Source organism: Syngnathus scovelli, chromosome 6 (assembly GCF_024217435.2).
Source record: "Syngnathus scovelli strain Florida chromosome 6, RoL_Ssco_1.2, whole genome shotgun sequence".
In the NCBI taxonomy this organism is placed as follows: Eukaryota; Metazoa; Chordata; class Actinopteri; order Syngnathiformes; family Syngnathidae; genus Syngnathus; species Syngnathus scovelli.
In genome coordinates, this window is record NC_090852.1 from 16,404,096 (window position 1) to 16,427,183 (window position 23,088).

The window sequence follows — 23,088 nt, forward strand, 5'->3', positions numbered from 1 at the left end:
TTACTTTACATTGTAACTCTTATAGGGAGAGGTTAAATATTAGACACTTATTTGTACTTTTACTAACTGGACTGGAATTAGAAATTTTAAAATGTATATTTGTATATACAGTATAACAAATATTGATCACCGATAATTAGCAACTAAAAAGAACCAAATACATAGAAAGTAAGAAGTAAATTTGTTTTAAATAGTATCTCAAGTATATTTAAGATTTACTATTTTTGTGTCCTCACGTGAATGCATCATTACCTCGGCGGGTTGTATGACTGACCGAGCTAACCAATCAGTGTGGACTCTACAAGAAATCAGCCAATAAGCGGCACGTTTCTATTTCTTGTCCAATCACCATCAAGAAAGCCCTTTGTCTTCCGGTTTGGAGACTTGCAAGCTCAAAAATGAATTACAGACTACCCATTATCCATATACACGAACTTATTTTTCTTTTCACACTCCTCAGCAACAAATACACGTAAGAAAAGATCGTTTGGCGTGGAGCAAGCGGACCGATACAGTGTTTGGAATGGGACGCTCGTGAACTCAACGGTAGGATAGCGACCGGTGATGCTAAAAACAACTAGCATGTGCTAGCATCCCGGATGGACTATCGAGCCTGTCTGTAGAATGAGTAAACATTAATCTACATTTTGAACGTAACCAATTCATATTAAATTGCGTGATTCCGTCTGAAAACATGCTGTTGCTAACCTTATGTTTTGATATCGGGCAGTTTAGCTCATGTTAGCTCCAACTAGCTCGTCGCCAAATGTGCACAGTCAGTGCTTCCCAGAAGTTATATGTTCATGCAGCTCTGCAAAATAAATGTGTTTCTTCCAAATTTAACCACGTGCAACCACAGTGACAGCACGAGGAAACATCATGTTGGGATGTCCAGTGACAGGGTCTGGTATAAAACCACAGCAGAGCCTCTGTTAGTCTCAATATCATTGTGTGTATACTGTAAATAGTTTTGAAATTAATAAATAATCATCTTTCCAGTAATCCTGACTGGAGGACGAAGTTCCACCATGTATTCGAGTTCTCAACATCCCATCAAGTCCGGCTGCAACACCAGCGCCAGCATCACAGAGCTGCTGGCTGCCCTATGTGACAGCAGCCTGGCTGGCGTGTCGTGGAAGCGTCGGGCCCTGGGAGGCGTCTCAAGAGAAGGCTTCCATAAAGCTCTGAAGAAGCGAGCCTATGGCGCTCTGCTGTCCAAGCTTTTCCAGGATGGCGCCAAACCACCCGTCACCTTGGGGCCTAGCTCGCCTCCGAGGAACAGAGTCCTGATGATATGTTTTGACTTGAGAGTAGCTGGCTGCCGGGAGGAGGCTGAGAGGCTGGAGAATCTGCTGGAGAAGCTTCCAGAGGGGGTTGCCTCCGGCCTGAGTGAGGTGGATTCCGTCCTGGAGCTTCTGGTGCACCTGGCTGGTACCTCGCCTCCGCCGCCGCCCTCCTTCAGTCGGGACTACATGAGGCGGGAGAGGCCTGTGCTGCGCAGACCCGCACCTTGGCCTTATCAGAGCGAGGAGCTGCAGAGGCTGGAGGCCCGGGCCTGGGGGCTCGTCTGCGGGGAGGAGTGGGCGTCCTTGGAGCGCTTGTACGGAACTCAGGGTTTGATGGAAGCTCAGCCAGGTGCAGGCTTGATGGCTCTCAGGACTAAAACAGACGTGGAGGAGAGATTTGAGAAGGAGACCAGGCTGACCTTGTTTGGAGCCTTGCAGCACACTCGAACCTCAGACCTGGACATCAGACTGGACCTTCCACCTGTGCCCAGCGACGTAGATGTAACTGGGCTCTCCATTAGGGTATACATTTTGTTTCTATGCCTTTAGGACTGTTTATTATTTGGGCAGTTTTTTTCATTTTAATAACAAATCAACTTCAGCGTGTTGTAAAAGGACTATCGAGCAGTCAAATACGTTCTCATGCTTGGCGCAGGTCCCGCCGTGTTTAGATCAGTCTGACGACGAAGGCTTCCAGTCTGGCTCCAACCTGACGCCTGACTCTCTGTCGGAGCCCAGCCCCGGTCCAGAGATGGATGTGTGGGAGGCTCTGCGGACATTTGAGCCCGCCGTTCGCTGCTGCTGGGAGTCGGTCGGCTGGTGAGGCTTACGTCTATTGATCTCAGAAGTCCCTGACACCTTTGAAAAGGTTCTGGTAATCACTCAAAGGACAAAAGAACAAATCCAATTATTGTGTGACCAGGCCACCGGGCAGGAGAGAATCTCTCTACCTGAGCGAGAGCGGCAGAGAGGCCTTTGACCAGCTCTACCGACTGTGGGAGGGCGAGATGAGGGTGGTCAGCGGCAGCGTGCCCTCCCCGATTCTCCCGCTGCCCGTCGACTCTCAGGGGGAGCTGGTGGGCGACCTGCTGAACGTGTTGATCGGCGTGGCGTCCGCTACTTTTCCTCTCAACCAGGTACGACTCGACACTCTCGCCCTCCATCTGTGTTTTTCTTTCTTTTTTTTTTATTGTTTATTTTTTTCTGGAGCCCCCCCATTTCTTTTTTTTTTAACTTTAGGTGCTACTCAGATTGTGGTCGGGGGCCACATGCAGCCCGGGAACCACCAGTTGCCCCTCCCTTTCTATAGTTTTTCAAATTGATACTATACAGTTAATCCAAGAACAGCAGAAAGCACAAGCGCGTATAAAATAAGCCATTAAAAATTCAACTCATTACAGAAAAAAAAATTAAATCACCAGGGAGCTTTTATTTGCGGCTTCCCCATAAAGATTTTATATACCTCCAGAAGATGAGAGTTATTTCTTTTTACAGTGTCTTGCTTGGAGAAGGATAACACGCACTCAAGGAACACTGCCACGTAAGCTCGGGCAGTTGTTGCAAAATTGCATTGCTCGATATTGCGTCTCCCCAAAGAGTGCCGCCCAGCAACTTCTCATCAAAAATCCATAAGAAGGACAACAAACACCAAAGCGTGTATTAATAAAGTCGCAATGGACATGACTCTGTATGAAATGTGATGTCATCCCACTTGATGAAATGTTATTAATCTGAACGGGCTTCTGTGTCGTCTTCTTAAGAGTGTTGAGTTCGACGTCCGCCCCGGCGTGTGCGTGTCGGGAGCCTCTCCGGAAAGCGTGTCTCGTCTCTTGGGGGAGCTGGCCCAGTACGGCACCTACTACCTCAGGCTCAGTCGCTTCTCGCTGCAGAGCCCCGAAAAGAAGGGCCTGGTCTTCCAGGTACGTAAGCCGTCACCGCTATCTTCTGAATTTTTGAGAGCCCTTTCCGCTTTGCCGCCTAGACGGGCTGCGGTTCGAATAAAAAGTGAAACAAAGACAGCAAACATTTAAACAGCCTAGTAAAGTGCCATCTCACACTTGAGCGCGTTCAGTCATTTCTCGTGTTTTAAATTAAGTAAAATTTGCATAAAGCTTCGCCGCCCGAGACAGGCCACTTCATGTAATTGTCCACAAGATTGTTGGAGTAAGATTTAATTGAACATTAAGTTGCAGGGAAAACAAGCTTTATAATTAACTTCATTCTGCCCGAATGAATTGATACAAATAGAACAATTTCGGCATCCTGGAAAATGTCAGTGGAGTGTCATTCATAATTACAAATTATTTTTGTGTGTCTTGTAGGCGTTCACGGGAGGCCTGAGGAAGTACTTGCATTATTACCGAGCGTGCGTTCTCAGCACGCCGCCCAGAATGAGCCTGCTGACTGTTGGCTTCCTTTTCCGCAAAGTCGGCCAACAACTCAGGTGAGCTATTTTTTTTTTTTTTGACTTGAGATCTCCTTGAATTTAAAATCTTTTAGCAATGAGATGCTAACAAGCTGCTGGGCTTCCATCTCAGGTATCTGTCGGAACTGTGCCGTGTGGACGGGCCCCCTGGTGGCGACCGGCCCGCCTTCCCTGCGGTAAATTGCTTTTTCATCCGCCCGTGTAGATTTTCAGAAGAATTAAATCTGCCCCGGTGTTGCTTTCAGGGCGTGAAACTGCTCTCCCACCTTTACAACGAAGTGCAGAACAACTGCAGCAACGAGAACTACCCGGTGCTGCTGTCTCTCCTCAAGAGCAGCTGTGAGCCGTATACCAGGTCTGTCAGCGGTGTCTCAAGAAAAAAAAAAAAAATCCTCATGCTTACCTGGATCATGTGCTCTCTTTTTGTCAGGTTCGTGTCCGATTGGGTGTACAGTGGCGTGTTTCGAGATGTCTATGGCGAGTTCATGATACAAGTCAACGAGGAGTACCTCGGCTTCAGAGGTATTTGTTGCCGTAGTTGATAAAAATTGATTTATTTTTTTATTTTTAAAACACTTCCCAACTTGAACCCCAGCCAGCATTATTTTATTTTATTTTATTTTATTTTATTTTATTTTATTTTATTTTATTTTATAAACACTTCCCAAGTCAACCCCAGCCAGCATATTTGCACAAATAAGCACCCGAGACTCGCATCAAGTTATTGGACAATTATCAGCGCTAAGCAGAACAAAACAGCCAGCCGTGTTTTGTTGGTCATTTCTTGTTCCACATTTATTCGATTTTTTTTTTTTTCCACCCGGTGGGGGCGGAGCAACTATTTGTATACAAAACAATCAATTTCCCATAACACGTCCCCTTGAAAGTTGTTTAAATTTAACTCTGAGGATTGTTTGCTCACAACCTACTGTGTTTCATAATTGCTTGGGAAGAATTATGTTCATCTTTTTTTTTTTTTTTTTTTATTAGAGCGCAAAGGTGACATTTCCAGCTCACTGCAATTATTGTCTTTGAGCAGTAATCCATAAAAGTGGCCACACGCATGCACGCTACTCCCAAATGTAGTTTGTCACGCAGCGTTCCGCTCAAGGTCACGCCACGCCGCTCGCTTTGTCTGGCTAAGAGGTTAATTTGCTCGTCGGCGCCACCTCATCAACTTCCCGGCGCTTGAACCCCGCGCTCCCGCATCTCGTCGGCCGAGGGATAAGCAGGCGACAATGCTCAAAGCGCTCTTGGATGTAAAATCCTTAATTCACATTATATTTGTGATTTTATTTTATTTTTTTCTGCAGACAAACATTTCTGGGTCCAAGGCTACACTTTGATCTCTCAAGACGTGGAGGAGTGCGTGCCCGTTTTCCTGAGGCACATGGCCAACGACGTGTATGTCTGCGGGAAGACCATCAACCTCCTGAAAATTTGCTGCCCTCAGGTTCGCCGATTTTATTTTTTTTTTTTTAATGACTGAATGGACAGCATCTCCTGATTTTTTTTTTCTTGCTCCGTTTTATTTAATGATTGTGCTATTTCTTTTCAGTCCCATTAAAAAATAGAATTTAGCCTCATCAGCACACTTAAAAGAAACCACCTCAGATTTAATATTGAAGCTGCTCACTGAGCTGAAGTCTTTTTTTTTTTAACACAGGATCCCGTCAAATTGCAAAAAATATGACCTCTTCAGGGGTTCTGCTATGTTTTATGACGTAAAGCGTAAAAACGTCATCGGCGTTGACAACCCGGCCGTATTTCATGTCAGTGATATTTCAAAGCCTGTTTGCGTTATTATTTCTGCTGTTCACGTCGCTGTCATCCATTTAGGCGGGGGGGGAGGGGGCGAGTCAGGCGCCTGCAAGGGACGACAAATCAATATCGAGACAGAACAGGGACACCGAGCGTCTCTTTCAAATCCTTATCAATACACAAAGGTCCCTGTGATGAAGCATCGTCTGGACGTGCTGAGAATTGAGTGTGACGGCTCGCAGCACACCGCTCTGCTTTTTGTGTCCGGCTAATTTTTCCGTGTTGATTCTATATGTGCACGATCATGTGACTTGCGTTTGAGCATATTGCTCAGTCGCTGGCCACAATATTAGGAACACCTGCGCAGAGCAGATTTGTCTGTAGCTGTCAGAAGATGGCGACAAAGCACTCTTTTTTCCCCCTGATTAGACAAGGCTATGGCAGACTCACTCAAGCTCCTCTCTTCACTTCAACACAGTTCCTTGCCTCAAGATGGCGCCAGAGTCAAATCTTTTAGCTCTTGCACAATAACAGCAAATTTAACTACATTTTTTGATTGACCCAGATTACCTCAAGTGCACAGAGTCAGTTGAGAAACTGTGTAGTCTCATTGTCATACTGCCCCCTGGTGGCTAAATCACACGCAATGTAATCTCAGAATGGCTAATGGTACTTCTGTTCACTTAAATGGGGAAAGGTGATTTTAGATGAGAGCGATTTCATTTATGAGGATGGTCACGGAACAAATTAAACTTGTAGTGGAAAACATGGCCGCATTAGAACCTGCTCTCTGTATGATTCAGTGCGGTTGCGTGCCATCGCAAACTCCAACCGTGGGGCAGTTAACGGAGCGAAATGAAATTGGTTTTGCCCACTTGCTTTCCTCTTGTCTTGCAACATGACAGCGAATGTTATTAAAATGAAATCCCACCGTGAAGGATTATACAATCAAACAATATGCGGCATTAGAGGAGCTTGTTGCAATATGGAGCCGGCGTCTAATAAGCTGTCTCGTTCCCATGTGGCCGCAGCACTACATCTGCTTGTCGGAGCTTCCCGTGCCTCGTATCGCCGTCACCTTCTCCCTGCAGGAGGTGGAGGCCATCGAGAGGGACTGCGCCGTGTACCGCGGACGCATGGAGAGGATCGCCAAGCACAGCGCCGTCAGTCGGGAGGTGCAGGTATGCGGGTCAATGCAGTCAGTTAGTGTGGCTTTCAAGATTGGTGGAGCTAGAGGGGGCGCTGGTCCCCCTGAAATAGACTTTCTGGTGTTATTTTTATTTATTTATTTATTTATTTTTGGGGTGTGGCTTTTAACACTGGCGGAGCTAGAGGGGGGGCCACGGGGGCACTGGACCCCCCTAAAATAGGTAATTGACTTTCTGGTGTTTGCCGATTTTATTATTTATTTTTTCTTATCCCCCCCAAGAATTTCCAAATTTTCCCACGTAGGAAACATCTAGAAGGTGAATTTGGGGGGTTATAATAAAAATAAAATACATTTGTTTTGCCAACCCCCTGAGATTTCCAAGGAAAAAAACATCAGTAACTTTTAAGGCATTTTTCTCCCGCTAATCTAAAATTACATTTTAAGACTGTACTTTTTTATTTTTATTTTTCCTCCTCATCTCTGGAGCTCACGTATTTAGTTGAGTTTGACCCTCTGGTGTAAAGGCAAACACATCTTGTTTAAACATGATTGCCGTTTACGCTTTTAGGCCCAGCGAGCTGAAGAAGCGCGCCAGGAGCTGATCAATCAGGTCAGGGCGTCGGCAGCCAAAACCCTGGAGAGCATTCGCGGTTAGTATTGCACACACACCAACACACACACACACAGCGTGTCTAATGATGTTTGGTTCCTGGCCCATTGAAAGCACCTTTTTCCAAATGGCTGGGCTCCGGGTTGCCATGTTGACTGGCTGCTTTAAGAACGGAATTGCACTGAGGAATCTTTTCGAGCGGGCTTCCAGCCCCAAATCCCGATCCCCCCCCCGTTCCCTTTACGTGCCTTGGCACCGCGGTAGCTGTATATCTGTGTTTGTTTGAGGCAGATGGCAACGTCTTTTGATGTGCGCGTGCGGGAGCCTCCGCGCACGTTGCTCTAAGCAGCTGACGGCGCTCCGCTCTGTCTCCTGCAGGGCGCCAGGTGTCACAGCGTCTGGCTGAGGAGGCCAGGAAAAGGGAGAGCTTCCAGGAGTTGAAGCAGCACCTGGAAAAGGAGCAGGAGGTAGAAAAATTTTTGATTTCAAACAGGGTCCGTGAGATTGAAGGTAAAGCACATGCGCTTTTCCTGTCGCAGTGGCGCACTTTGGCCAAGAAGAAGCAGGAGGAAGACGACTTCAGCTTTGCCAGAGAGCTGAGGGACCGTGAGAAGAGACTTCAAGCCCTTGAGGAGCAACTGGAGCAGAGAGCCAGGTCTGACCGCTAAGACCCGATTGAGAATAAGTCGTGATTTGACAAGAACTGGCTTAGCGGACTTTCGATGTCCATGTGACTCCAACCGCAGGAAGGAGCTGATCGCCCAGTACAGCCACCTATCAGAAGAAGCGGCCCGTAAGGAGCGCCGGGCCTTGTGGAGGTCGCAGAGAACCACACTGGACGAGGCTCGATCAGACTTCTTCGCGCGGGAGCAGCAAGAGTTGCAGGTGTGTTGCGTGAGGCCGTTAAATGCCAAGGATAGGTTAGCGACGAATGTCATGTGACTTCTTACTAGGCCATCTTGGAAAAGTACCCTTTGGGCCAAGAAAGACCTCCAGTGCCATCACCTCAGCAGCCGCCAGCACTGGTATGACAACATGATGCGCCATTGCTGGCATTTTTTAATTTGACACAAAAAAAAAATTTGGTTTTGTCTTCGCAGGAAAGTCCCTCAGAGCAGTTAGTGGAAAAGAAACCAGAGAATCCTGAAGAATCCAAAGAGTCTCACGCAGTGGACACCAGCGCCTTCATCTCCGGCGACTTTCTCCCCGACTTGCTAAACGTCGACCACACCAAGGAGATCGCCGAGGCGTGTCCCACAGCAAAGCTTGTAGACTACGACTTCAGCGCCCCCTTCAGCCCGCTGGAAGGAATCGCCGGCCAGCCATCCTTGGCACGGCTCCGGCCCCTTTGCGGTTCTTCCCCACTGCAACCTGACGTGATCCGCAACCATCCCTCCTTTTCTCATTTCCCCGTGGGGGAGCACATGCCTCTGGTCCAAGAGAGCCTCCCCGCGGCCAACCCCTTCGGCCACGTTTCCGAGTGCAGCTTCTCTTTCAGACACAACATCCCAGGGGCGACTGTAAATGTCTCCCGAGCTAACGGGCCGCCTCCTCAGGGCGCCACGCTGCTCGGGCAAGGCGACGCTTCTGTCCGTCTGGAGCGAGACAAACTCGTGGGTGCTCAAGATGCTACGGCAGCGAAACACAAAGAGGATGCGCCCCATCTTTCCATTTGTAGTCGAGTTTGTTCTTTGGCGTCACCTTTGAAGCGGATCACCGTCCCTTCGCCGGCGCATCCCTCAGACTCGCACATCAAAATTGGCGAGCTCGTCTCAGACGTGGACGCGCCGCAACCTTCCCAAAACGTCCACGGCCACTCCTCGGACACCAACATCAAAGTGGGCGAGAACGTGTCCGACTTTGTCCATCCGCTCCTGGTCCGAAACCCCCACGGCCACGCCTCCGACGCTCACCTCAAAGTCGGAGGAAACGATTCAGACTTCTTGTCTCCGCTCCCCGTGCCCAATGTCCACGGCCACGCCTCCGACTCCAACATCAAAGTGGGCGAGAACGTGTCCGACTTTGTCCATCCGCTCCTTGTCCGAAACCCCCACGGCCACGCCTCCGACGCCCACCTCAAAGTCGGAGGAAACGATTCAGACTTCTTGTCTCCGCTCCCCGTGCCCAACGTTCACGGCCACGCCTCCGACTCCAACATCAAAGTGGGCGAGAACGTGTCAGACTTTGTCCATCTGCGACCCGTCCGAAATCCCCACGGCCACGCCTCCGACGCCCACCTCAAAGTCGGAGGAAACGATTCAGACTTCTTGTCTCCGCTCCCTGTGCCCAACGTCCATGGCCACGCCTCCGACTCCAACATCAAAGTGGGCGAGAACGTGTCAGACTTTGTCCATCTGCGACCCGTCCGAAATCCCCACGGCCACGCCTCCGACGCCCACCTCAAAGTGGGAGGAAACGATTCAGACTTCTTGTCCCCGCTCCCCGTGCCCAACGTCCACGGCCACGCCTCCGACTCCAGCATCAAAGTGGGCGAGAACGTGTCCGACGTGTCCCAAGCTAGACCACGATGGAGTAAACACGGCCACGCTTCCGACTCCACCCTCCAGGTGGGCTGCGTGGTGTCGGGCTCGGCGCCCGCCGCGGCCCCCGAGAGCGGCCTAAGCCACGTCTCGGACTCCAGCTTGGGCGGCGGCTGCGTTGTCACTCAGAGCGAGCCGCTTCCGTCCCCGCTGCCGGGCAGCCAATACGGGCACTCGTCAGACTCTGCTCTCGGGGTGGGCTGCGTTGTGTTGGGCGTACCAAACCCGTCGCTTTCCACCGAACGCGAGTTGGACGGGAATGCAGGTCACAAGCCGGATGCCGAAGGTATTGAAATGGAACGCTGGAATATTTTTTTGTCAACGTTTATGCTAACTTTCGTTTCTTGCCAGAAGCCGGCAGCTTTGACTTGTCCCCCGGAGAGAAATCCGAACAAGAATATCTCCTGGCGCTGTCCGCTCACTACCAGGTGGAGCACTATGAAGACTGCTCCAGCCTCATGGGTCAGTCAGTAGGTTCACATTTGGAACGTTTCTTGGCCAGGTTCTGACAGTACTCATCTTTTGCGACAGCATCATCCCCCGAGTGCCAGTTACTCAAGCGCGTGATCCGAGGCCTCCCCGCTGAGCCCGCCCTGCGCCACGCCACCGACGCCACGGCCGTGCACCTCAGCGAGATGGTCTCCCTGCCGGTTCTGATCAAACACTCGGTCACCGCCCCGCTCATCACGCAGTGAGTAGTTAGCACCATTAACTGCTGTCGTTTCGAGCTGCACATTTTTTTAAGAAGCTGCTCGTAATATTCATTGAAGTCAGCATATTCCTGTCATATTAAGTTCCATTTTCATGTTCACACTTTTTCTTTTTGCTCTTGCTGGTTAACTAAAAAAAAAAAAAAAACTACTGCTTGGTCTTGTAGCCCAGCAAGAAAAGCAAACAACTTTTCCTTTTTTTTTTTTCTTCCTCCACTCAACCCCTCCCCCTCCTACTCTTGGCCTCCGGAATGCTTCAGGCTTTTTTCTCCTCTTACAAAGTTTCCACATCTGTTTTGCACACAGCGTTGGTGGTATAGTGGTGAGCATAGCTGCCTTCCAAGCAGTTGACCCGGGTTCGATTCCCGGCCAACGCAGTCTTTTTTTTTTTTTTTTTTTTTTTTTTTCTTGTCTCATGGTGACATTTGAGTTGTTAACATTCATGTCACATTTGCTCTGTCTGCAGCGTGTCGCTGGTCAACAAGGCGGTGGTGGACTACTTCTTTGTGGAGTTGGGGGTGGAGCGACATTTTGAGGCCCTGCGCCACTTCCTGCTGATGGAGGACGGCGAGTTCGCGCAGTCGCTCAGTGATCGGCTGTTTGAAAAAGTGAGGCCCCCTCAATCTTTTCTCGCCTTCTCCAAGAAGTGAATTGAACGTCAAATGTGACTTGCAACCCTCCCAGCTGGGCAGCGGGCAGACCCCCGGCGAGCTGCTCACCCCTCTGGTGCTCAACTCCATCCTCAGCAAGGCGCTGCAGTACAGCCTGCACGGCGACACGCCGCTGGCCGCCAACTTCACCTTCGCGTTGCGCTTCCTGCCCGACACCTTCCACCCGCACGCCCCCGACTCCCTCAACTGCCTGGAGCTGCGCTACAAGGTCACGCTCGGCATCACCAACCCAAAACGACTCATGTTACGGGTTTAATTTAAAGAATTATGTGTGAAATACTGCCCCCTCATGGCCAAGTTGTGCACACTTGTAAAGCATGAAATCAGCATGCCAAAAACTATTCAAGTATTTACACACCATTGCATGTTTTTATGATGGTATGTTTGCTAACATGTGAAATGAAGTGCCGTTGTGTGTGGCGCCCCCAGGTGGCCTGGCCGCTCAACATCATCATCACCGACACCTGCATGAACAAGTACAACCGGCTCTTCTCCTTCCAGCTGCAGCTCAAGCACATGGTGTGGAGCCTGCGAGACGTCTGGTTCCATCTCAAGAGGACGGGTGAGTGCACTGAGCTCGCCCCCCCTCCCCCCCACACACTTTGTATTCATAAAGAACCATCAACTTGCTGTTTTTTCCTTCTCGTTCCCCTCGTGCGGCCTTATGGATCCGCCGCTATTGATTAGCGAGGCGGTGCTCAGGCCACTCAACGCGTGTCCTTTCACGCATAAAGAAAAAAGCATAACGCTCGTATTGATTGTTATCACTCAGCTCCCGCAGGGGGTTTGAACAGCGAACGTGTTAAAGGCTCAAACGCAACGAAAATGTGTACGAAAAACGCCATTAACATTGATTGCTACCTTTGGAAAAAAAATCATCATAAAATGTCAGATGCCATAAGAGGCTGATTGAAATGTCACCCAACTTTTTCAAAGTAAAGAAATGAAACTTACTTATTTCCAAAATATTTGGAGGTATTACAATAGAAGGTGTTTTATTTAAAATATAGTAAAATCTTCAGATAATTTTATTTTTTTTCAATAATAAAAGTGTGTGTCCACTGCTTGCATATCAGCGGTGGTGAAAGGCGCCGGGCGCTCGGTTCAGTTCCGCCAGCTGCAACTGTACCGACACGAGATGCAGCACTTCGTCAAGGTCATCCAAGGTTACATCGCCAACCAGATCCTGCAGGTGTCCTGGAGCGAGTTCACCGCCAAGATGGCCGCCGCCTGCGACCTGGACGCCATCCATCGCACACACGCCGACTACCTTAACAGGGCCATTTTTAGGTCAGTCGACTTTTCTTCAATACAGCACTGACCGCTATTTGTTTATTGATTTATCGACGACTTGGTTGTCAGGGCTTTGCTGACCGAGAAGGCAGCTCCGGTGATGAACATCATCCACAGCATCTTCAGCCTGATCCTAAAGTTCCGTGCACAACTGATTGCGCTTCCCTGGACCAGCCAGCAGGGGGAGACAGTGCACCCAAGCTTCATCGCCATGCAGCAATCGTACAACACCTTCAAGTATTACTCACACTTCCTCTTCAAAGGTGAGGTGACCCGCCACGGACGTCAGAGAACCATCGGCTAACTTTTGTTGTTATCATTGTTGTTCAGTGGTGACCAAGCTGGTGAACAGAGGCTACCAGCCGCATTTGGAAGACTTCCTCCTACGCATCAACTTCAACAATTACTACAAAGACTCATGAGCAGCTTTATGTCAACAGCCCCCAGATCTGTGTACATGTATATGACTAAATAAACTATTGAAAATGATTGTGATCAAAATCCAAAAGAATCAATATGGCTTTGTTTACTGTTTTAGACTAGTGTAAGTACACCACATGGACACTTCAATAGGTACACTACACAAGGTAAACAAATACAATAAATAAATAAACGGTTAATTCCACAATAAAAACACATTCTCACACCCGGGATCGAACCAAGTCCTTACCGAGCAAGAACCCATGTCATTATCCAGTAGACTATTTCAACCTGTAAACACTTGGGTTTTGTACTAGTGATACACTTGAAAATGGCGGTGTACCTAATGGAGTGTCTGTGTGATTCCCTCGTTAAGTGCAGGTGCGTGAAAACTTTTAGCTCCTTTTGAACGTGAAAGAAGCTAAAACTTTTCACGCACCTGCGCTTAACGAGGGTCACTTGGAAAACATATTGGAACGCGGCCCCGAGGACAAGCGCTTGACACCTGTGACCTTTGACCATGATATTTCCCTAATAAAGTGGCCTGTTATTAGGTACACTTGAAAATGGGGGTGTACCTAATGGAGTGTCCGTGTGATTCCCTCGTTAAGTGCAGGTGCGTGAAAACTTTTAGCTCCTTTTGAACGTGAAAGAAGCTAAAACTTTTCACGCACCTGCGCTTAACGAGGGTCACTTGGAAAACATATTGGAACGCGGCCCCGAGGACAAGAGCGTGACCTGTGACCTTTGACCATGATATTTCCCTAATAAAGTGGTCTGTTATTAGGTACACTTGAAAATGGCGGTGTACCTAATGGAGTGTCCGTTTGATTCCCTCGTTAAGTGCAGGTGCGTGAAAACTTTTAGCTCCTTTTGAACGTGAAAGAAGCTAAAAGTTTTCACGCACCTGCGCTTAACGAGGGTCACTTGGAAAACATGTTGGGACGCGGCCCCGAGGACTAGAGCTTGACATCTGTGACCTTTGACCATGATATTTCCCTAATAAAGTGGCCTGTTATTAGGTACACTTGAAAATGGCAGTGTACCTAATGGAGTGTCCGTGTGATTCCCTCGTTAAGTGCAGGTGCGTGAAAACTTTTAGCTCCTTTTGACCGTGAAAGTGGCTAAAAGTTTTCACGCAGGTGTGTTTAACGAGGGTCACTTTCTGATTGGCTGGTTGATCTGTGACATCACTTGGACACTCCATTAGGTACACCGCCATTTTTAGGTGTACTTATAACAGGCCAGTTCATTAGGGAAAAATCATGGCCAAAGCTTAACTGAAAGTGAAATGATGTAAAGATTGAACTTAAGCATTTGCCTGCACTATATTTGTAAAAAAATAAAAGAAAAAAAAGGATTTGTGTTAAAGACTCCATATTTTCATTTGAATTTAAGTCCTTCATTGAGGACATTTTAATGCTAATTAAAGCCTCTATTTTAGATAGATTGAATTAATGCTTTATAAGGATCGGAGTGAACCATGTCCTGGTTTTTGCATCACACAACAAACCCAAAAGCTACTAATTTTATTGTTTTTAATCTGTCAACAGCACACAGGAGCTGACATACAGATCACGTTGAAGAGAGTTCTACAAAATAAACAAACAGACAGAATGTTACACCACAATCCAAATGTTTCATTTCCCGGAGGTCACATGCAAGATCCAATGAGGCAAAAGATGGAATGTTTAATTCATTCATTAGTGCAATTTGTAGCCTTCAAAGTCGATTTTTACAACATAAATTTAACCCTTTTTCTTGTGTGCAAAATGTACATGAGAGAAATGTTTCAAATACAGTGGTACCTTGACCTAAAGCAGATTAATGGCATTTAAATTCATTTCAATTGGGAAAAATTATTTACTTTTTGAGTAAACGCAATCAATTAAACTCTAAAGTCACGATACCACTGTAGTAAAATGAAAACACATAAGCAAGAAACAATATAAGTAAAAAATAGCTGTAAACCTATGCAAAGAACCGTCACCATTTTTTATCAAGTGCTTGAATATCTGATGGATGCTATACCAAAATGAACCACTAGGGGGTGAACAGCCGCTTTAACGTGTCTAGTAGTCCAGATATGAATTTGATAGTGTTCATGTCTAATGAAAAAAAAGTTACCTTTGCTTTGCCCAAAATGTAGTTGGTAATGTTATTAATTAAAGATGCAAGAAAAAAAATCCAAGAAAAAAAATAACGTTGGAATTTATAAAGTTGTTAAACTATACCGTTGAGAAGTGTTATATATTTTAAGAAGTTTTTTAAAATATTTCCTAGAGGGAATGAAAGAAGCTTTTTAAATGAGTTGCTGCATTTACTTGAGCTGAGGTGACCGTATTTACTCAAGTTCAGTTTGAAAGAAAGCCAACTACAATTATGTAACTCGCTCTCAAAATTCCTGTTTAAACTGGATTGCACTTTTACCAAGCAGGGCTTCAAGCAGAACCCAAAAAAAAAAAAAGACATCAGTACGGTGACACCTGGAAAGTACCATTGTGAGGTTCCAACAGTGGAAAACCACTTTGGGCTCAAATCCGGTCCCGGTTGATGTGGTAAGGGCATGGGTGGGTTGCGGGGTTACTAGGCCTCTGACTCCAGATCGTCTAGTCCGTCCCCGTCGGCCGTATCGCTGTTCTCGGCATCCAGCAGGAGGAATTTTCCGTCGTTGGTGAGCGGCATGTTCTTCATCAGCTGAGCCAGAGCAGCGGGGTCCTGCCAATGACAGCAAAATTAAGGAAGTGATCTGCTGCTGACATACCTGATTGAGATGATCAGGATTGTTATCCAGCTTCTGCAGACCTTGCTGTGGTAAGATTCACTACAAATGTCATCTGCATATTTTGATTGTGGTGTATTTTAGAGTTGCCACGTCATACTAAGGCATGGCTGCCAAGTTTTTTTCTCCCTCTCGTGCAGCAGGGGAACGTTGCACGTTTGCTCCCTTGCAGCCTCTCTACACTTTTCTGCAGTGCGTTGGTGGTATAGTGGTGAGCATAGCTGCCTTCCAAGCAGTTGACCCGGGTTCGATTCCCGGCCAACGCAATGATTTTCTTTTCTCCCTCTCATGCAGGCTTGCAGCTGTGGAATGTTGCACTTTTCTTCTCTTGCAGCGTCTCTACTCTATTCTGCAGTGCGTTGGTGGTATAGTGGTGAGCATAGCTGCCTTCCAAGCAGTTGACCCGGGTTCGATTCCCGGCCAACGCAGTGATTTTTTTTTTTTTCTCCCCTAATTTTTACATGACATTTATCTCAAAATAAAGTTTCTCAGTCTCATTTTTTTGTTGTTAGTGTCAAAGTAGATGACTTTTTTTTTTTTGTAGCTTATTTGCATGCACATTAGATGAGGCTGGTTTTGGCTACCAAGGAAGTTGTGATCACAATAAAATTATATACGCCTATATTTTAGAATAGCAGTAAAAGTAACAAGTTTCATTCAATGCGTTGGCAAACTCACCTTCTTGGCCTCTGTAATATCCTTGGCCAAACTCATGGTGTAGCATATCTGCAGTCAGAGCACAAAGTGACATTTTACCACCATGTTATTGACGAATGGAGGAAATAAAATGTCACCTTCTCTCCCTCTGTGTTGCTCTCAAAGACAAAGGCGGTAAAGGAGGGTTCGCCACCTTCGTCATCGCCACCGCCGCCGCCGCTCCAGTCGCGGCCTTCCACCACCAAGCCCATCAGCCTGGTGTTCTCCTGGTGGGCCGCAAACTGACACATCTGCCCCAGCTGGAACTACAAATACAAGAGCATACAAGTATGTCATGGCGCTAAGACAGAGAGGAAACGCCAACTCGGCACTTTGCTTACGCTTATTCTTGTGACTTGAGTCTGAGGGTCGATCAGCCTAGTCAAAGATACAAAAGAGACATTTTGATCATTCAGAGGTTCTTTCGTTGCCACTTTGCATGCGTTTGTAAGTTACTTGAATTTACTAAAGAAATTTTTATGACAAGGAATTTTTAGAAAGTATTTTTGCATGCTTTACATACTTAATTATTTGTTTTATTTTTATTCTTAAATATATGGTGAAGAAATTAATTTCCTTTATTTTTCATTTCGATTTTTTTTTATTTTTGCATGCATTAAATACTTAATTATTTGTTCTATTTTTATTCTTAAATATGTGGTGAAGAAATTAATTTCCTTTATTTTTCATTTGGATTTTTTTTCTGCTATTGGCAAACCACTATTTTAAGCCCTTTTAGCTGGAACTATGTGTTGTCTGGCGTTGCAGCGCCACCTAGCGTGTGAATCGGCAAACTGCATACAGGTTAACTGTTATTCAATTTCATTACCTCAGGTTGCTGCTGGTCACCATCAGGTGCGACTCTGTAGTCCTGAAGATGTTGTGGATGGCCCGGGCAGCGAGGACTTGCCTCATGGCCTCGTAGATCACCTCCTGGTTGTCGCCGCAGCGCACCGCCATGGAGCCCAGGAAGCGCACGGCAAACACCTGCTGCAAGAGGGAGTCTGCTCCCCCCAGAAAGAAAATATTCAGGCAGGCTTATGTCCAGAAAGCCCACCACAAAAGAGATACAATTAGTAGAGGATGATAAGAGAAATTGTTTACCGCCGCTTTCATGGCAACAGTCGTCATCCGTTTCGCCAAATGGATTAGTGCGTCTGCCAGGAAGGAAAAACATCATGATTAAAGCACTTCACTAACCCATTAGGAGCCATCTTGGCCTCCTGGAAATAACATCAGAAGTTACGAAGAATCCTACGTGCAGAAAATGAGTCAACCTTGGCTTTGTTTGTCAAAAGAGCGAGCGCTTACTTCCCATCCACTCGGTTCTGTTCCAGGAACTCAGAGGCGGGCAACACGATGTCGAACTGGATGGGCGTCCCGGGGGCAATCAGGTCTTCCGGCTCCAGACCGGTTCCGGACTTCTGGGAGGGGGTGCTGGTGGAGAAAACACCCCCTGGCTTGGCCCTGTAACGGAGAGCAATGTCTCAAAACGTTGGTACATAAGATTATTTCAAACGTGATGGATACAAAAGCTAACTTTGGATTTACTACAAACATCTCAACAGACCTGTCAGGGTCGGGCGAGCCTTCCTGCCTCTTTTCAAAGCTGGTGACTGGCGTGACGGCCTGGATGGCGGTTTGGTTCAACCGGATGGCCACGGCCTGGTGACATTTAAAAAAAAAAAATATTAAAAATTGCATCGTGTGGAGGAAATAGAAAAAGGCATCAATGTAGTTGGAGTTACCTCTGGGTTGTCCGTCAGGTAGATCTGTCTGGAGATGTTGTTGACGGTGCAAATCCACTGAGGAGGAAAGACGAGAGAGCTGACGTTCACGACTGTCCTCACGTCAGAAACTAAGTTCCTGGGTTGTTACCTCTTCATATTCCTTCTTGCTTTCCGCTTGCAGGATCATTGACCTGCGGACATCAATAAAACAATAAACGTGTGCGGGGGAGAAAATGGCGAAGACGTCATGTGAGGATGAGCACGCGTACGCTTTTCCGGTGGGGGAGGTGATTTGGAAGCAGTAATGTCTGTCTTCGCACTCGATGGCCATGACGGAGCTGTTGTCCAGGTCCAGCACCATGCCCCCTGCCACGGCCCCCCTTGGCTGACACATGAGGTTGCCCCCCTGAGTGAAGAAGTAGAGGCGGTCCCACGCTGTGGTCACCAGGCCGGTTTTGCTGGACAGAGTCAGGGGTGAGATAAGAATGGTTATCACAAGTGTAGCGTGTCTCTGTGGCGCAATCGGTTAGCGCGTTCGGCTGTTAACCAAAAGGTTGGTGGTTCGAGCCCACCCAGGGACGGATCTGAATTTTTAAGGAGAGTTGCTGAGGGTACAATTAGTGACAATCAATCGTGACGACTGTACTACAAAAGAGGATTAGGGCAAGTGAAGAAAAAAAAAAAGGGGGAGGTGACAGGATTCTAATTTTTTGTCTCAGAATTCTGACTTTAAAGTGAGATTTACTACTTAATAGTCAGAAGTCTAAATAAAGTGGGCATTCTTACTTTAAAGTCAGAATTCTGAGAATAAAGTCAGAATTCTCATTTTCTGACTTTAAAGTGAGAAGTCTGACTTAATCTCAGAAATCTGACTTTAAAGTGGGAATTTTCACTTTAATTTGAATTCTGAGGAAAAAAAACTCAGAATCCTCTCCTCCCCACCCTTTTTTTTTTTTTTTTTCTTCACTGGCCCTTATCCTCTTCCGTAATAAACAAAACCCTCCTTTTTCTAAACACTTCCACGAAGACACATGGAGGCATTCCTACTTCCTGATGTTGAGAAAACCAGCTTTCTGGATGAGTGTGCGGTTGACGGGCTCGCCGTCCTTATCCAGCGTGTAGACGGCTTCGTCCACGGACAGCAGCTCCTTCTGGGTATTGCGCATGGCCTCAGCTTCGGCGTCCAGTTGAGCCTGGATGCTAAACACAGCGCGCCGTTCAGACCCAAAAAAAAGCAGCTGGTCGGCGATGAGACGTCTTTTACTTTTGCGTCACGCTCGACACCGAGACCAAAAAGTTATCCAGCTTCCTTGACACCAACTCCAGGCCTTTCTTGAAGAAAAGAACCTGAGGAAGGAGCACGTGTGACGCCGACGGACGGAGAAACTATTCCGCCGTGCTTTCGTACCTGCGCTTGTGTGTAGCCTAGCATGGGTTCCAACATGGCCACCCTCTTGCGGTACTGCAGGGCATTGAGAGCGCAGTAATACTGCAGCGAGGCCTGATGCTGCTTCCGGCGCGTGTACGCCACCTCCTTCACCATGTCGGCCTTCAGCTGTTACCCGAGAAAGATTAAGTGTATTTATTTGGCTCGTGAGCGAGAGCACTGCAGTTCCATTAGAGATGAATAGCGGAAGGGGGAGGCGGGGGGTGGGGGGGTACCTTTTCATTTTCCCTCTTTTTGGGTAAGCGGCTGTACTTGACCATGGCTGCCTCGTGCTCTGCATAATAAAAAGACATACAAGTATAAATGACATGCAGACGTAAGATGAAGTTCTCATTTTGAGGACTTGCCGTCGGTGGCGATGCCGTGGATTTCCTTCAGCGTGCTTATCTCTGCAAAATCCAGAACAAAACAAAGTCACGCCGCAAAGTCGGCATGTCGGGAGAGGAAGGAGGTGAGTGTGACTTGAATATGATGCAAAATGGGAATCAAAAACAAAAGTATTGGGACAGCTGGTAATTTAATCAGGAAGTGAAAATGGAAGAAGAAAAAAAAGGAGCTTTCATTTTATGAGGCACATTTGAGTGTCCTTGTGGTGCTCCACAATTCTCCAAAATGTCTTGCAAAGATAAAAAAATAAGATTCACTGACTTAATGTTATGAGAAAGTGTGTGTGTGTGTGTGTGTTTCTACCCGTCAGTTCTTTTTCTCTGAACTGGATCAAGGGGAAGACCACGGTGTCCGCCATCTGGCTGGCGAGATCCGAGTGCAGCGAGTTCAGCTGGATGGCACATTGTGCAGAAAGAAAAAAAACGTGAAGGACGTGAGCACGCGCACGCACAAAGACTTAACGGAAAGCATGGAGGCCAAACACACAATGTCCTTACTTACTGAGTAATGTTTGTTACGCTACCAACGGCAATTTTCTATAAGCAGACCGCACTCCATATAGCACAAGAGTAATTACTTTCACGCCGCCATTAATCCTCCACGCTTATCTAAAAGCAGGCGCTCTATCAATGGCGCAAGAGTTAAAGTTCAAAAGATTAGCTGCTAGCGGTGGCGCTAATTCATGCTTGGAACTTAGCCTGTGCGTGATTATGCTTGTTCTAAGTTCGCGTGTGTCGCTAAAATTCAAACTCAGGCCCGACTAGTCTGTCGCTTGAACAGTTGCTGAGATTTTGGATGTCGCTCCATCTTGATAAGGACTCAGGTGAACGACGATAAAAAATGGAGCAAGGTCCACGTAGTTGAGAAAGTTCGCACTTCTTCCCAGGCAGGTCAAGGTCTTACCTCCTGCACAGTTTTGGCAAAGTTCTGCAGCGTGGAGACTACTTCTTCATCACCTTTGCCGAGGGCAAAATTCTAAAATGGAGAAAACAAGAATGAATTATTTACACTTTGAAACATTTGTGACATTCATTTAAGTGGTTAGCTTTAGCGCCCGTTAGTGTACTTACTTTCTTTTCATAGGCAAGAAGCTGGCGTGAGAGCTGCTCTGTGGCCAAACCCATCTCGCTCTTTTTTTTTTTAGGAATGCACAAGACAGAAAGAATATTAGGTACACCCACGCATTGTAATGCCATTGTTGTGAGTACAATGCTGAATGCGAGTACCTGAGCTCCGTAGACACGCTGCATGGACTGCAGCAGCTGGTTGGTGTAGTCCGTGAGGTTGGCCGCATCCTCCTCAAACACGCTGAGCAAGGAACGAGTCTGAGTGTTGTGGAAAAAAGACACTTTTAGTTGAATAAAATCCTTAACTGAGTCATTCTCACAAATTGTGGTTTCTTACAATCTGATTTTTTCAGATTGATCGTTCAGAAGCACATCATAATAGCATTTTACTACCTTTTCATGTCTTATTATTATTAAGAAATAAACATATTTGCTGCAAAGTAGACTATGGAATTTATACTTGGCATCATATTCACATTTCAACTCCAGAATGAGCTGACTGGTGCAAAAGGAAAATGAGCCTCCAGCATGAGTTGCACTTAAGAAAAGCATTAAGATCCCAACTCCATGCAAAGCTCTGTATGAGGAAAGCATTACATGCACATAATAACAACAACAGTAAACTATATCGAGCATGTGAGGCCTGGGTCACAATAAATAGATGTTATGACTCATAAAAAAAGAACCCCATTAATAAATTAATAACCAGTGACAGCGCCTCATGACGTTTAATGCTGACTGGTCGAGCCTAACAATGGAAAAAATTCCGCTCCCAGAAAATAAACCCAGTTTGGAATCACGTAGTCCAATAAAATGGAGCAATTCGAGTGTTGCTGAGCTATTACATATCTCCATTATACGTGACAGTCGTACCGAACAACAGGCGTCGGCTATATGACACACTACACATTTGCTCAGCTAAATTGCTCAAAGAAATGTCAAATTTAAAGCCGAATGCGTAGTTTATTATCATCATTCTAACAGCGTAACAACTGGGTGCTGTCATCGACTACAACAGAGGAGGAGCCCATGCTAGCTAGCTAACTAGCGTCGTTCATTATTTTTCTTCATGTTGCAGCGTATGTTTGACGGGAAGGTGATAAAAGCAACACAGGCTTACCTGGGGACTGTCCAGCAAAGCGTCCTCCAGGAGTAGTTTGTGGTGTACGGCCGGCATTTTGTGAGCGGCTGTTAAGTAATGAATAATCAGGTCTTGAATTATTAAGCACGTCGGACTCTATTTCCCAGAGATCTCTGCGCGGGTGAGCCGGAAGTAGAACTCTGTCGCGTCTCGAAACTGAGCATTTTATCCATGGTCAGAGAGAAAACAAAAATATTTTTAATCACAAATTAATGTTAGTATCAGGTTTATGTCTGATTTTTTTTTGCATAAATATTTTTTTTTGTAATTCTTTGTTTCACAATCTGTCAAAAACACTGAAAAAAATGATGTCATTGTTCTCAAATAAAAATAAGGACACTCGAAACATTATAATAAGAGCACGATTTCAAAATTATTTGACAATTTTTCTGTTTCTAGCACCATAGTGAAAGTAGATATGGTTTTATATACAATGGTTTCAAAAATACGCAAATAATGGCTTTTGACTTTGCAAATTTTTGCAATAAATAATATAGGAAAAATTGAATAGTATAGTTTTTCAAATGGGGTGGGGGCATAATTTAATAAATAGATGAATAAAAATAAGTTAGACACAAGTCAAAGTCCACCGTGTAGCGCTGGCCGTGGTTCCGAATTTAGGTTGTATACAGCGACCTCTAGTGGTACAAGATAAAGGGAATGGAGGACCAAGGCGCATAAATTAAAAATACTAAATAAGAGTGAAAAGAAAAACAAAACAAAAAACAAAAAAACGGAGTAAATTGATGTTTAATTGTATTTATATATTTAGTTTGTATTTATTTTAACTTATATTTTGTAGTATATATATTTTTTGTTCGTATTACCATATATTTTAATGGAATGTAATAAAGAAAAAAAGAGTGGAAACATTTCAAAATGTGGTACGCAGCATCCAATGCAGTGTTTCCCAACCAGAGGTACACACGAGCCCATTGCAAGAGTTGTTTTATTTAACTTTTCAATTTAGCA

At 46.2% G+C, this 23,088-nt stretch overlaps 2 protein-coding genes and 4 non-coding genes across 8 annotated transcripts; 5 read left to right on the plus strand and 1 right to left on the minus strand.

Annotated features, from left to right (window-relative positions):
* Positions 1–361: 361 nt before the first annotated feature.
* Positions 362–12,935, plus strand: tubgcp6 (tubulin gamma complex component 6). Of its 3 annotated transcripts, none has more exons than XM_049723276.2 (25): positions 362–653; positions 1,000–1,808; positions 1,942–2,105; positions 2,209–2,422; positions 3,047–3,205; positions 3,608–3,729; positions 3,824–3,887; positions 3,957–4,066; positions 4,142–4,233; positions 5,025–5,164; positions 6,504–6,653; positions 7,191–7,272; positions 7,611–7,699; positions 7,772–7,887; positions 7,979–8,117; positions 8,186–8,257; positions 8,333–10,058; positions 10,124–10,234; positions 10,304–10,463; positions 10,949–11,090; positions 11,167–11,361; positions 11,583–11,715; positions 12,230–12,443; positions 12,516–12,709; positions 12,777–12,935. In XM_049723276.2, exons 2-25 carry the CDS (start codon positions 1,029–1,031, stop codon positions 12,866–12,868), a joined length of 5,460 nt encoding a protein of 1,819 aa, XP_049579233.1. In that variant the 5' UTR covers positions 362–653; positions 1,000–1,028; the 3' UTR covers positions 12,869–12,935. The 3 variants fall into 3 exon arrangements, with proteins under 3 accessions (XP_049579233.1, XP_049579232.1, XP_049579234.1); XM_049723275.2 differs by having other exon boundaries at positions 362–546; XM_049723277.2 differs by having other exon boundaries at positions 362–546; positions 10,127–10,234.
* Positions 10,788–10,859, plus strand: trnag-ucc (transfer RNA glycine (anticodon UCC)). The gene has a single exon. It is a non-coding gene; the product is annotated as a tRNA-Gly (tRNA).
* Positions 12,936–14,390: 1,455 nt separating the features above from the next.
* Positions 14,391–22,254, minus strand: appl2 (adaptor protein, phosphotyrosine interaction, PH domain and leucine zipper containing 2). Its single transcript, XM_049723205.2, has 21 exons — positions 22,096–22,254; positions 21,135–21,233; positions 20,979–21,038; positions 20,812–20,883; positions 20,212–20,299; positions 19,869–19,910; positions 19,737–19,795; positions 19,483–19,629; positions 19,339–19,421; positions 19,122–19,274; positions 18,344–18,532; positions 18,223–18,265; positions 18,093–18,149; positions 17,915–18,009; positions 17,656–17,811; positions 17,449–17,501; positions 17,174–17,348; positions 16,686–16,722; positions 16,443–16,610; positions 16,327–16,374; positions 14,391–15,584 (listed from the first exon to the last, which is right to left on the minus strand). The coding sequence occupies exons 1-21, from the start codon at positions 22,150–22,152 to the stop codon at positions 15,453–15,455; spliced, it is 2,013 nt and encodes a 670-aa protein (XP_049579162.1). The 5' UTR covers positions 22,153–22,254; the 3' UTR covers positions 14,391–15,452.
* Positions 15,843–15,914, plus strand: trnag-ucc (transfer RNA glycine (anticodon UCC)). Its single transcript has one exon. It is a non-coding gene; the product is annotated as a tRNA-Gly (tRNA).
* Positions 16,005–16,076, plus strand: trnag-ucc (transfer RNA glycine (anticodon UCC)). Its single transcript has one exon. It is a non-coding gene; the product is annotated as a tRNA-Gly (tRNA).
* Positions 18,582–18,655, plus strand: trnan-guu (transfer RNA asparagine (anticodon GUU)). The gene has a single exon. It is a non-coding gene; the product is annotated as a tRNA-Asn (tRNA).
* Positions 22,255–23,088: the final 834 nt, after the last annotated feature.

What these genes read in the sequence shown, in the direction of transcription:
- tubgcp6 (XM_049723276.2), top strand. Translation starts at nt 1,029, where the DNA reads ATGTATTCGAGTTCTCAACATCCCATCAAGTCCGGCTGCAACACCAGC. An exon ending in CTCAGCAGCCGCCAGCACTG is followed by an intron (nt 8,258 to 8,332) that starts GTATGACAACAT and finishes TTGTCTTCGCAG; the next exon opens with GAAAGTCCCTCAGAGCAGTT. An exon ending in CTCACACTTCCTCTTCAAAG is followed by an intron (nt 12,710 to 12,776) that starts GTGAGGTGACCC and finishes ATTGTTGTTCAG; the next exon opens with TGGTGACCAAGCTGGTGAAC.
- appl2 (XM_049723205.2), bottom strand. Translation starts at nt 22,152, where the DNA reads ATGCCGGCCGTACACCACAAACTACTCCTGGAGGACGCTTTGCTGGAC. An exon ending in TTGCCAAAACTGTGCAGGAG is followed by an intron (nt 20,300 to 20,811) that starts GTAAGACCTTGA and finishes TGTGCCATCCAG; the next exon opens with CTGAACTCGCTGCACTCGGA. An exon ending in CAGAGAAAAAGAACTGACGG is followed by an intron (nt 19,911 to 20,211) that starts GTAGAAACACAC and finishes TGGATTTTGCAG; the next exon opens with AGATAAGCACGCTGAAGGAA.